This window comes from Columba livia, chromosome 19 (assembly GCF_036013475.1).
Source record: "Columba livia isolate bColLiv1 breed racing homer chromosome 19, bColLiv1.pat.W.v2, whole genome shotgun sequence".
NCBI classification, from domain to species: Eukaryota; Metazoa; Chordata; class Aves; order Columbiformes; family Columbidae; genus Columba; species Columba livia.
In genome coordinates, this window is record NC_088620.1 from 8825538 (window position 1) to 8839527 (window position 13990).

The 13990-nt window shown below is 44.8% G+C and overlaps 1 protein-coding gene across 16 annotated transcripts in view; it reads right to left on the bottom strand.

Annotated features, from left to right (window-relative positions):
• Positions 1–13990, bottom strand: part of CACNA1B (calcium voltage-gated channel subunit alpha1 B) — a 277816-nt gene that overhangs the window by 72785 nt on the left and 191041 nt on the right. For all 16 annotated transcript variants that reach the window (XM_065035994.1, XM_065035985.1, XM_065035997.1 and 13 more), the window contains 3 exons: positions 5830–6651; positions 4443–4657; positions 2217–2334 (listed from right to left, as the gene is read on the bottom strand). In XM_065035994.1, coding sequence (XP_064892066.1) covers positions 2217–2334; positions 4443–4657; positions 5830–6651 — 1155 coding nt within the window. The remainder of the gene's footprint in view (positions 1–2216; positions 2335–4442; positions 4658–5829; positions 6652–13990) is intronic.

A 13990-nucleotide genomic window follows, 5' to 3' on the forward strand; every position in this document is an offset into this window, starting at 1 on the left:
CACAGCAGTATGAAAGAGTGGCAGAAGGACAAAGTTCACCAGGAATATCACCCTTTGGATTCCTCTTATGATAATAAGAAAACAAAACCCAGGATCGATGGCTTTAAACTCCAGTTTGTGGTGAGATTTACAGATGTCTAACATCTCTGCACTGCTCCCTGCCCCCTCTACAAAGCAATGACATCCATCAAGGGGGCACTGAGAGCTTTCAAGCATTGAGAATCAATCCTACAAACTGTGTTTATATACCACCCCCCCCCCATTCTTTTCACTTTGAACTCACATGTAAAAGTCCTGTGAACTCAAAACTAGTTTTGAAATCCTTGTAATATCGACTAATCCCTTTAAAATTGAGATATGAGCCATGCACTTTGAGACTCCTAGCTGAAAGCGGCTTGGTAGCTATGAGTATTACATTACTTCTAGCAATTTCTCTTGCCAAGTACTTCTGCCTGTACTTTATTCTAAGATATGCTTTATAAACTTTGCAGTAATGTATTTGATTACTTTAACCTAATCTTTTTGTTCACAAATTGTGCCCAAGAAAAGTGACAAATGCTCGAGTTCTAAGCAATGCGAAACTATTCACAAATTTCAGCTCATAACGCTATCTGACCACAATTCACAAATACTGACCTGCACGTACAACTCTACATTTGCACCTTATTTGTCATCTGAATAAAGGACTTAGGTTCTGTCTGAGAATCAAATTATGGGTGTAACTTGCCAACAATCTTGCTATCTGAGAATGTAATTCAGCTACTATATCACATTTTCTCTAAGCAAATACCTGAACAGATAGAATTAAATTTTCACATGTACTTATATACTCATTTTCTCTGGATTGCTGACAGACTCAGAACCAAAAAGAATTACAAACAGATTTGATACAGAATAACATGAAGAAAAGTGCTTTTGTGGACCCTCAACTCTGGTTATCAATCTGACGGAACAGGATTATCATCTTTGTGCTCTGTGAATCCATAGAAGTGAAAGACAACATTTGTAACTGTAATTCATGCATCAAACCCAATTCATCGAAGAAATAACAAGTGCCTATTTTTAAATCTTCATCATTTATACCAGCAGTGAGATGCAGGAGAATTTGTAAACTGCCAGCAGTGCTTGAGAAATCATTTCATCAAATGCATGTCTGTTCTAGGAGGGCGGGTGGCACTTGGAAAGTGATACATTCCATTGATTCTTCCCAGAAGGGGAAAACCTTTGTACCCTAAAAAGCAGGAAGACCTCTCTGGAGAAGTCAACACCAGCCAAAACACCTGAGATCCCGCTGGGCCTGCATCGTGTCCAGAGGAAGAACAAGTTGCTGATGTTCCTCAAGCTCCATCTTCATCTCGTTATTTCCCCTTAGCCCTATGTTACTAGAACTTCTCTCTCCCAGTGAGCTTTGATTTTTTCTCAGTGGCCTTTTAGTCCAGCTTTTGGGGTTATCTGAGCATGCAGGGTACAACCTCAGAGGGCAACATCGTGGATTTGCAACAAGTCTACTGGAGCCAGAGGGAAATGATCACATCTGCTCCTAGTAGATCTCTGTGTTGGCAGAAGTTTCCAATGCCCTCCGTTACCTTAAGTTACTGCTTGAAATGACTCACAGGCCTTCATGCTACAATTATTACAACCCCTGCTGCTCTTGTCTCATCCTGCAGCCCTTCGGAGCAAGACATTTAGTGTTTACAGGCTCTGAGTACAAAGCTCCCCATGAGGCACAGATGCCTGAAGCGGAAGAAACGCTGTAATCCCAGCAGATCCCACAAGCTGTACTCTCAGCCTTGGCAAATGAAAAATATTCACTTTTTTCCCAGAAGTTCAAAGTTTTCAGTGATGTGAGGTTACTAGCATGGAAAGAACGTGAGTTCCAGCTGAGGAAGCTGCAAGATTTAGATGACACCAAAACCACCCCCCAAGTTGCTTCTCCTGGTCGCATCTTCTCCCAGGGACATTCCATCCTCCCATTCTTCAATGGTCTACAGCTCACCTGACCATCAGTAGGGCACTAAGGGTCTATGCACAAAGCATCATCATTTCCCTATACTGGCAGTTTATCCCCTTAGGAATAAATATCCCAACATCTGGTCCGCAGTGTATATAAGCTTTTATTTAATTTCCCAACGTGTTTGATTGGCAGAGATGAGGATCAAACTAATGTTATTGCTTCAAATAACCCATAAGAGGTATTAGATAGTCAGAGGACTTACGGATTTGTAGGACTTAAGATGAACATGGAACTGTAAGGCAAGATTGGTTTAGGCCCATCTTTTGTCAAGTCATCGTCTTTCTTCTCCTCTGTTTTGCTTTCAAATTCCACGCTGTTCACTGCAATGTGAATTGAAGGAAACAGAAACGAGAGAGTTAAAAATCTGCAGTCTCCCCACAGCAGCCTGCCTGCAACAGCTGGATATGCAAACAATGCAGCTGGGATAGCAAACAGCCTTTGAATCCGATGATTAAATGTGATGAACAATCATTTGATTATTATTGCCGCTATTTACTACAGTATGATATACACTGCAATTATACTCCTTAACTGCTGCGCTGATGAGCAATACATCAGAAATGGTGAGGAAATGAAGATGCCCAATGCAGACAAACAAAGAAATCTCACATTAGCTGCCAAATGGGGGATGGAAATCCCATCCCAAATATCATAAATTATTAGGGAGAGAGGATCAACTAGGGATCCTTGGAAAGAAGAAAAAGACAGCAAGTCTAACCAGCCTCATAATTCTGTATCTTCTCCCATAGAGATCAGTAGCACAATTGCCTTTGGAACATGGAAAAGCACCAATTAACAGATGAGCTTTAACAATTTTGGGGCTAAGGCTGCTGAACTTCCCAACATTAGGAACACAGACATGGAAGGGACTTCTTGGACCCCCCTGCTTCGTGCCTGCACAGTGCACCCCAGTTTTGGCGCAGCACCCCATGTATAAAGGTGTCCAGCTCCATCTCACATCAGGTTTTTAACTTATGTGACCCCTTCTAGAAGATTGTTCTGAACCTCACTCCCAAAGGGTAGAAATACACACTCTGATTCTGATCATAAGGCTCCTTGCAGTGGATTTATAGGATAATTTACCTAAGATAATTTCCAATATACAAACTTGAAAACATTTTATGCTGCAAATTCTCTTCTCAGACAGGTATATATACTTGTCTATTAATTCACAGGATTTAGAATCCAAAATCCCACCCACTTATTACATGTTAGGTGCCTTTTTTTATTATTTTTTGTTTTATTTTGCAACAGAATGACATTTCATTATATGTGAGTGACATGTTCAATAAACTCCCTACATTATCTCAAACCAGATACATAGGAAATGGCCAGAGAGTGCCTGATAAATTGTGATTGGCAGGAACTCAGTATTGCCACATAGTAAAATTACCATTTAAGAAGACAGACAACAAACAGACAAGTCTTGGGTGGCTGAAAACACAGTGAAAAAACAAACAAGCAAACAACAAAATGCGTAGCTATGGATGTGGCTCTTGGAAAGCATTGTCCTAGCAGCCTGAGGATTTCTTGGATGTGATACTGTGTCTCTCCCGGGCATCCCCAGATCTCAAGACCTCTCTATAGGCTGAGCCTACACAGCCAGGATGAGCCACACGCTGCTCAGAACAGGCTGGAGGTGCAGAGCAGAGCGTGGGGATGATGATCTTGGGACTATCTGCAAAACAGCATCGATCTGTGCTGATAGATCCAAGGCACAGAGCTCTGGGAGAGGAGAAGCTAAGGTGGATCTGCTGAAACCGAGATGCAGAGGTGTGCAAAAAGCTCTGAATTTACACAGCCTGCAGGAATCTGAAGCAGCAGAGTCACTCCGTGGATGCTGTGAGAGCTCTGCAGCCAGGGGAGACCTGCTGCTCCACAGCCAGGTCTGCTAATGAACCAAGAAGCGTGAATTGAGTTGGTGGCTTCAAATGCAATGCCACTGTCGCCACTGTCTCTTGCTGGGGGGTCAGTCAGGCCCCCAGGGCACCAGAGGAACAATAGCACAGGGCTGCTGGGGTGGGAGTTTGCAGCACGGCAGCAGAGGAAGGTGATAATGCAGAGGATCTACTCCCGTGCTCGCAACAAGGTCTTGACTGGTTTGCAGCAGTTTTACTGCCCAGTTTTGTTACTACATTTTGTTGTTTTGCTTGCTCTTTGTATCTTGGATGTGCTCAGGGTGAACCACATCCGGGGAACCTTACACGGTGCTTTCCAGATCCATAGATGGCCCTTGCGTTCTGGGTTCTTGCAAAATGCATGAACTATAAGAGCCCAGGTCACCAACAAACTCTCTTGTCCACTTATCGCAAGGATGGCGGTGGCCAGGAGAGCCCCCCATCACCCAAGGTGCGCTGCTAGCTCCTTGGAAAGTTGTCTCTTTTCTAGCAATTTCAACAGCAAAAAGCAGAGGGCCCAAGACACTCACTTGGTATGACGGTGGTTTCCCCCGGCGGGGCGGTGATAGTGACGGGGATGTTCACAGTGGTGGTTTTGTCCAGAGGCGGCTGAATCATCCGCGTCACGTTCTTCTGGTTGTCGGCATCTTCCGGCTGCTCCAGCACTTTCTGCAGGTAGGTGCTGGGAAGGGTGTGCACCGGGACACTCACACTCCCACTGGCCTCAATCTCACACTGATTCTCCCTAAGGCCGAAAAACAGATTTTTAGTAAATATGTCCTGAGAATGACTCAGAGAACACATGTCCCCTGATGCTGCACCTCTTGCTGGGTTTCATAGACTGTTTTCTTCATGAAAGTCCTTTGCAGATAAGCCACAGACTGCAGGACAGCTTACTAATAGCACAGTATGTGACCTTTTCCTCTGGGACCTTCTGGACCAACATCCATGTACAATACTGAGAGGAACTGCGCCAATGAACATCACTTTATTCGATTTAATGAGACTCAGAACTGAGGTTCATAAGCAAGGACCACACGGCACTTTCCTGTAACAGTGACATTAGCTTTCCAGCATCAGCTGGTTTCTAAATGGAGTCTGATGTGCTGCTTCTTAATGTTCTCCTGCGGGATTATTTAAAATTGCTGATTGTCTTTTCCAGCCCTAAACCACTCTGTAGTGTTGCTGTGAGCAGCTAAATAGCTTCTGCATTCCTCTGCAGCAGCATCTCTGTTTCCATGAGGAGGAAAGTGAGCTTGTGCACGTGATGGAACTAAACCGTATGCAAAGTGTTTTGAAATGTGTCTGAAAGGAAGATAATATAGACAGGAAAATTATTATCGCAGTGCCACTCACAACTCTCCATGGTGACATGAACTCTGTTCTAAAGAATCCCAGTGAAATTTCTTTTCCATCAGACTAATAAAGCTGAAAAGGCAATCTATCCTTCTTTATTAACTACTCTAAATGCTTCACGAGTACTATTTTTCTCACTTGACTTACATAAGAATTAAACCAAATGGGGTACATCATTGCTCTTAATGGAAGAAGCCACGTGCTGTAACAACTGGTGATGCAGCTGACAGGTTTAACATAAAAAAAACCCACAAAGGTCTAATAAGCAAGACTGGCTGCCATTTAAAAATGTCTTGAAAACTTCTGTCAGAGGCTGCGAAATTTGCTGCTCCACATTATGTCCTAGAGGCTCTGTTGGTATTTGTATCAATATTTCCTTCTGTAAAATTGAGTTGTGCTATGGTCCATCACGGACCAAAATCATCTTTGGGACCCTCTGTCGTTATTAATTTAAGCAAAGCAGAACTGCAGGTTAGAATAAGTCATTTCCCGAACCATGTTTGGGGTTTTGTGCCCCCAAGCCGTCCCAGGGACGAGCCCGGCCACGCAGCGCTCACTTACTTGGGCTGATGGTTCCGGTGCTCCTTCTCGCCAGCCTCCCCCTCCTTCTCCCCGCTCTCCTTCTCCACCGAATCATACGTCGACAGCGCCCTGTTCCTGAACCGGTGCCGCCTGTGAGGCTCTTCTCCATTCTCGCCCTTGGACCCGGGTTCCCCTTCCCGGTTCGCAGCCCTCGACCCTCCCCGGTGTCGGGAACGCCGCTCGCCCCTGGCCCCGTTGACCGTCCCGTTGCCTTCCTTGCCCTGCCGTTCGGCGGAGTGCCGGTGAGTCCGATGCCTGCGGTGCTCCTTCTCAGCACCTTCTTCCACCGACCCTCGGCGATGGTGCCTCTTTCCCCCATCCTGACCCCTGCTGCGCTCGCTTTTCCCTTCCTTACCCCCCCCTTCCACCTCCTTGCTGCGGCTCCTGTGCTGTCTGTGCCGCTCCTCCTTATTGTTGGCACCAGACTCCCCATTTTCATCCTTAGTCACGTCACCCTTCTCCTGCTCGCCCAGTTTGTCCTTCTCCCGATGCCGGTGGTGCTTCCGTGGAGCTTCTGCCCCATCGGTAGAGCCAACTTTGCTCTGCTCCACCTCCTGCACGTCCACAGGGCTCAGCTTGCTGATGTTGTTCCTCCCTTCGGCCCTCGGCTCTACCACCAGTGGTCGATCCAAATGAGTCTTCATGTCGGGCCGAATGTGAAGGGTGGTGGCGTAACGCACCCGCTCCTCCGGGTCCAGCTCGTTGTACAGCGCCTCGCAGCTGGCTCGGAAATTGTGCATCCGGATCTGGCTGGTCCTCTGTTCCCAAACCGACTTGGATTTGGAGGAATTCTGCTGCTTGCTAAAGGAGGGGAGGAAGATGTAAAGTTAGTGCCCAATGGTGCATCAGTTCTCTAAAGAGCAACCAAAAAAAAAAAGAGGAAATTTTCAGCTAATACAGGGGATTAGAGGGTTGAGCCAAGAAATTAAAGGAATGGAGAGAGAATGGCTGGCGGAGAACATGAGCAGGGAAAGCCAGCAGGATCATCAGTGTTAGTTTGCCCCCACACGCATTAGGCACTATGAAACAGGCCCTCTGGAAAGAAGGTATCTTGATTTCTAAAATGTTGCCATCCCCCCTTGGAAGCCTCAGGTATAGTGCAAAGGGTTAAAGTCTCTGTGCACAAAAGTCATATAGCACAGCCAGAGCTTTTAAACAGCCTAGAAAGCTTCCCCACAGTTAAGAGCACCTTTGTCCCCAGCTGGAAACATCTGGATGAGCAAAATTTGCAGCAAGAAAGACGAGTTAGATTGGTGGGAGGAGCAGGGGGAATGAAATCTGGCCCTGAGGATCTGAGCCCCCTGTGACCACCCCCCCACCCAGCGAGAGCCCTTTTCAGGCTGCACACCCCACTGGCCGCTGGCGCAGAAGAGCTGTTGCTCTCACCCTGCAGCATCCTTCCGAGGTGAGGATGGACCATCCAGCCCAAGCATCACCGAGTCCAAAAAAGTACAAGAAAATAAAACTGTTCTGTGTACCATGAAAAGACCTGAGGGACTGGGAGGGTCACGGATGTGATGACAGCACCTCTATCCCCTGGAGACACCACTCTTTTCTGTCTTTCTCATCACTATGATGGAGACGCCTCCATTGGCATTGCCTTCATACTTTGATTTTTCAGCACAGCACTTGGTTTCTGACCACCACACGCAAATGGATCACCTGGCTAGCGACTGGAGGAAGGGAAGGCTTTTTTTCTTTCCTCCTAAAGCCTGCAAGTCAAATTCTGCTTTTGCACAAAATCAAAGCAAACTCACTGGCTTTTAGGGCGGAGCTGTGGATTTAGCCTGGTGGAGGATCAGCACCCATTTTCTTCCTTAATGAAACTTCTTCTAACAAAGAGAGGAAAATGACTTCCATTCCAGCAGCCTGCTCAGATGTCTCCATTTACCATTCGGGCTGATCTCTGCAGCCAGAGGGTTCACCCACCTCCAGCACTTCACACACTACACACCAGGCTGTGGAAATAGGGAGGCAGATGCATTTTTCCTTACATGCTTTCTGGACTCCCCTGACAATAGAAAAAAGCGGCTTTTGCATGTGTATGTGCTGATTTGGACTGCCAGGGTCTGTCACCATGTGGGGACCCTGGGGGAGAGCGTTCGTGTAGCACGGGGGAGCTGTCGGAAAGGCTTTGCATGGCTGAGCTGTGCTGGGGTCGGATCTGTACGGAGGGCGCTGCTGCCTGCTTCCGCTAAAGAGACAAAACTACTTCTTAAACACGCACTGCAGACGGGATGAGGGAACCCATGTGGATGTGAAGGAATCTGATTTAATCGAGGAATCGGAGTGAGCAGAGCTCATCACCAAAACTAAAAATCTACGTCCCCTCTTCCCAAGAGGACCGATTTTCTAGCAGCTGAGTGCCCCATTAACACCACAGCAGAGGAACAGGTGACAAAAATCACAGTTCTGAACATAAATGAGACCAGAAGGCACTGGAAACATAGCTTAGAGCCCCACTCGCCACAAATCCCACACCAAAGGAAAAGCAGAGTCCTTAGCAGAGAGCATCCCCAAGCCAACCCAGTGACGCTGGCACAAGGATGAACGGCCACACCATAGCAGGCAACAACTTGCAGGCAATAACTGGCCATTTCTTTCCAGTTCAGCATTAAGAGAGATTGAAATGGTGTCACTCACCAGCAGATTTACTTGGTTTTAGAAAGAATTCATGAGTAACATGCAAAGCCTGTGACTGCCCAGGATTTCCCATGAGAAGCCGCGTGTGTTTGCAGCTCTCCACATCAGCAGAGATGTACATAGAGGGATGGAGCTGCCTGGGACAGGTGTGTTCACAGCTCTTCATGTCAGCAGAGATGGGCACAGAGGGACAGAGCTGCCTGGGACGGGTGTCCCGGGATGTCCTGCACACCCTCCAGGATGGACAGGGTGCTCTGGATCCAGCTCTGCTAAACGGAGCTGGGCTGCAAAAATAAACCTCCTCTTTAGCAGCACAGGCTCAGGGAAACAAGGCAGCTTAGGGACGTGTACATGCATGTCTGAGCTGCCACCAGACTGTTGTTCACAGCGGACATTTCTCACTTGGTAATGAAAGTCCTTGGGGCAGGGACCAGCTTGTGTTTTGTGCCTTGAACAGCCAGAGCGAGCTGTCAACAGTGAAGTAATGACTAGTACTAACGAGTTAAGAGTTGGGAAGCTGCCCTTATGCTGACTGAAACCTTCAATTTATCTACAAACCATGAGCACGGGGAAGAAGAGCACAACCACCTATTCCACATGCACCACCCAGCGCTTCATTTCCACGGGCACCACGCAGGGGTGGGATGCGAAGCCCCAGCCTCCCTGCAGAGACTCTCCAAAGTAAAACACACAACAAGCCATCAGGCAATTTCCATGGACACAGCCCCTCCATAAGTGCCTGAGCTGAGCCCAAAGCCAAGATATAAAGAAAATCTAACTCAGCCTGGATGTGGTGAGGAGGATGAGGATGCAGGGCTGGTGCTCATCACACAGCACAGAGGGGAAACTCATGACCTGCTGCTAGATCTGACACAAGATGCATCACTTCAGGAAAGGTTTTTTAGATGTGTTTCTTTTATGCCAAGAACACAAATCAGCCTTTAAATTATCTCTGAGGTGCTAAAGCTTCCACGGTACATGACTCATAACTAACTGAAAGGTGCTGTCAGCTCTGTACACCCCTGAGAACCTGGAGAAGCCAAGTGATGCACATATTAACTAAGCCTATTTTGCTAAAATCCCTTCCTTAAACAGTCACAGAAGTTACAGACTCAAATGTCTCTGCATCTAGAAATGAGATGCATCCTGAACGTCGACACAATTAGCGGAGGTGATTGCCACCCGCTGGCTTTGCTTACTAGCAAGCCAAAGAGCAGGAGGTTCAGACGTAAAAACTGCATCCTTTCTTCTTTCTGCATGCAAAGATACAGCACCCACAGAAATCATCAGGAAATAAAGGGCAGTGAAAACAAAATCAGGAAAATGTGAAGCCTGCCTGCAAGCTCGTTATCATGTTCAAACCAGTCAAGAACATCAGGAGCAAGTGACAGTGCGAATCAAATCTGCTGGAGAAAACTGGAAGTAAAGCAACCGAGCAGGTCGGTCCCTCCGGGGACAGTGTTTAGGGCCTTTCAGAGCCAAAGCAGCAGCAAGTGGACGGAATGTGTTGTCTGCTTGTCCAAATACATTTATCTGACTCTTGCTTTCTACAAGTTCCCACGGCACCTGAACAGGGACACGCGTGGCAGCTTCTCCTCTCCTGTTGCTTTTCAACTTACTCCTGGCACAACAGGAACGTCACCTTAAAGCAAAATGGTTTCATTACAACCCCCTGCCTGTGGGGATGCGGTGCTGATGCACACACAAAGAATAGCAGAAGAGATGGAAAAACACAGGACAAAATCGCTTCCTCCAGCGTTTGGTCCAGTTAATTATTTCAATCATTAAGCGCTGTATGAACGCAAACCATCTGCGGTTTGCACGATACGCCGCAGCGTAGCATGGCTTGGCCAAACTGATAAAAACGAGCCTTTGTGATAACAAATATTTCTTTCCACAAGAGAAAACTATCTCTTTACGAAGCCAACTCCTTATCTGAAATCCTGTTTGCTGTTTGCTTCTTAAAATCCTCCTGAATCCATTAAGAAAATTGCATTTATCACCTCTGATTTACAGACATGGTACAAAGATTAATTCACTGTCTTTACAATTACTTCCCATCCCTATTTTCTGTCTACAGAATACTTTGAGCTCTTTGAAGGGTACTGGCAATATACTCAGTTTTCAGGTCCTCTGGGCCTGAAATGTTGCAGTATGTATTACTGTTAATACGCTTTTCTAAGTAGCTCCAGTGTTTCTGCTTGGATTAAGAAGTCAGCAGTCCAACAACTCCTGCCTGTGGCTAAGAACAAACCCATTAAATTAATGCAGAATCAAATAAAATTCATATTAATGAAGCAGTGACTAATATTGGTATAAATTAAAAATGCAACCAGTCACTGCTTAGATTGTTCAAGAAAGGAAAGCATATTTTTAGTCATATTCTAATCATAGGGTATTCCTTAATGATTAAAGATTTTGTTTCCATGACCTTTGAAAACACTGCTTTAGTTAATGGCACTTTGCTTCCCAGAACTACCGGTTTAATCAGCTATGTACATGCAATCCTTAAAATTTTACTTTAGTAAATAATGAATGAAAGCTGACTCTGAACATAATAATTTGATGTTAAAAACACCTCCGTGTTAGGTCATGGGTCGGAAAGATTACAGATGAAAGGGAATTTCTTGTTAAAATACAGTGCCAACGGAAAACGCCGTGCAAAAATCTTCCCACTAAAACACTGTTTTCTGTTCATAAACTCGGAGAAGCTCTCTCCACGTCTCCATTTTCCACTTGGAAAACACAAAGCCGCAGTCTAGTCTGGAGTGGGCACACACAGAGCAGAAGGTTTTCTCTCTGTTTGATCTGATAAATCAATTTTCTTTCAGCCGAACTCACCGCTACTGTTTAAATTCGCTTTGCCAGTGACCCCGGGAGCTGCTGCTCGGCTGCTTTAGCACCTTTTCTTCTTGATGAGCGGCAACCATGTGCATCACGCTCTTCCAGTATTATTCTTGAATTAGATTTTGCTTTCATATATCAGAATTTTTGTTATTGCAGTTTCTCAGAGCGAAAACACTTTCACATTTCCACTGATGTCTATTAGCTAGAGACCCTAAATTTGGAACGTGGGCTAAGCCTAAAATAATACTGGCCACATATCATGTCCTTGCTACTGAAACTGGAAATGCCTTTCAGAGCAAGGTGTGGAACAGAACCAAAGTCACATTTCGCTGCCACTCCCATGTGGTGTCCATAGCCACCTATGAGCACGAAAAATCGTTATAAGCTGCTGCTTTGGGTTTGAAAGCAGCTGCAGCACTTGGGTTTGTAAAGCTTTGTGAAGTTCACCCAAGCCAAAGCTTCCTGGTGTTAACATTGCAAAAGTTATATTGCTACCAGCTGGACTTTCTTCAGAAGAACAGAATTATTTCGCTCAACCATAACTCGCCACCCTGCACGCTGCTCCCTATTGCTCTAAGACGTCAAGATTTGTTTGGTATTTCAGTTATGAATTGTGACCAAGCAATTGCAGCCTCTGCAATAAACAACAGGGCGAGTTAAAAGTAAAATAAAAATATGAAAGTTAAAAGCCATATCACTACGGCCTGATTTAAAAAAAGCACACTGAGTCTAAATATGTGGAACCATTAATTTCTCCTAAAATCCAGTCAAATTACACTTACTCTAAATTATTGTTTTCTTCTGAAGTGCCCATGCACTGCGCTGCCCCGACCAGACTCTGTTACAGCCAAAGTCCCACCGTGAGCTTCGGGTTTTTGATAAAAGCCAAGACAAAACTCATCCGGGAATGAAGTCACAGCCCCTTTTTGCACAGTGAGGATGGAAACAAAGCAGATGGCCCAGACAGTGAATATACACAAGCAAGCGATAGAGATCAAGAACAATTTGGGTTCTTGGATGGCCAATGACAGATTCATCCGGGGAGGAGATATTGAAGCTTTTTCATTTTCCTCTCTGTGTTATCAGCCTGTCTGCAGCCGGGTGGATGCTGCAGAGATGTGCTGTGATGGTTGGGGTGGGAAAAACTGCTCAAAGAACACCAAGTTTATTCTGGAAAATATAAATAAATCATGGCAAGTGCAGGTGTTCGGCACTTCTGGAAACAAAAGAATCCCCAGCTTGTGAAACGCTGGGTTTTGCTTTATTTACCATTCTAGAAAATGCCCTAAGAACATGCCACTTTTCATGTCCAAGCAACGACTGATACCTCTAGATCCTATTAGAAATAAGCACTAAACAACAGCCATACAACAAAAACTTCAAGTTACTAAATGCAACGGTTTGGATTTAACCAGCAATATGAGGATTCATCTGAAAATTCAAGATCCCATAACTCTTGAATATATATTATTGGAAAAAAACCCAACATAATTATTCACGGAACTGTGTGTCATCACCTATGCACACGGAAATTAGTTGCCTGTTTCAGTATGTATTTAAGATAAAGGTTGATCTACTTAAAGAACCAGAGAATATCTGCATTTAATTACCTCTCCTCAGTGAATTAAAAATGGATTTCACGCTGCTCGCACCTCTTCTTTCATAAATTTGTTATAGCATGAAAGCCTGGAATTAGCAAAGAAAATTACTCACCTTGATCTTTTTATTAGTAGTATTTTTAAAATTTATTTTTAAAATTTCTTTTTAAGCAGATAGATCCACTATTTTGTCCTCAGACTCTTACCATTTTAGAGTTTTTTAGAAAAATAATCAAAGAAAGAACATGGGGGAAAACCCAACCCTCTGTATCTCAAGAGTGTTGAATGAGTTTTGTTCCTTCAGAACAGACGACCACGGTTTCACAGATCCTGGTTCTTACTGATTAATATTAAAGGGAGAAAAAGGAGCAGGGATTTTTTGCACTTTTTAAAAAGCTCTTTTGGATTAGTAGATTACTGTTCAAATTTCATCTGTGCACAAAAATTAGACCACTTATCTATTCAGTATAATTACAGCAATAGATCTCACAGTGAGTGATATAAAGGCATCCTGAACATTTAGTAATGTTCATCCAGGAGTTCACCCCACCTGCATGTCCCTAAGAGGAGTTATTCCAGTTCATCTATTTGAATTTAAAAGAAAAACAACATTTCTAACCATGAGATTTATACCGAGTAAATAAGGCCTTCAGATGTCTTTGCACTTCAGGGGGCTCGACTGATGCACTGTGGTGACTGGTACTTCTATACATCACAGACCGTTCTGGGTCCAGTCAACTATTTAATCAAAACAAGGGGTTTTGCTGGGGAAATGCTCTTTATAAACCCACAGAAAGAAAATGCACATTCAGCTCACCCATCAAAACCGGCCCTGGTTTGCATATGAAATTACAATTACTGCCCAGACGGTGCATAGAAATGTTAAAAAGGATGAGAAGCCTCAGTTAGAGCTTTTTGCAGTCAAAATTTTTCTGTTCAGAGAACAGATGTGAGTCATATCAGCAAAAGAAGCCTCTATTATACCATCTCTATTGCTGGTGGGGAGTCAGCAACAAACCTCGATGGCAAACGCCTCCAAACGTGGGCAAATC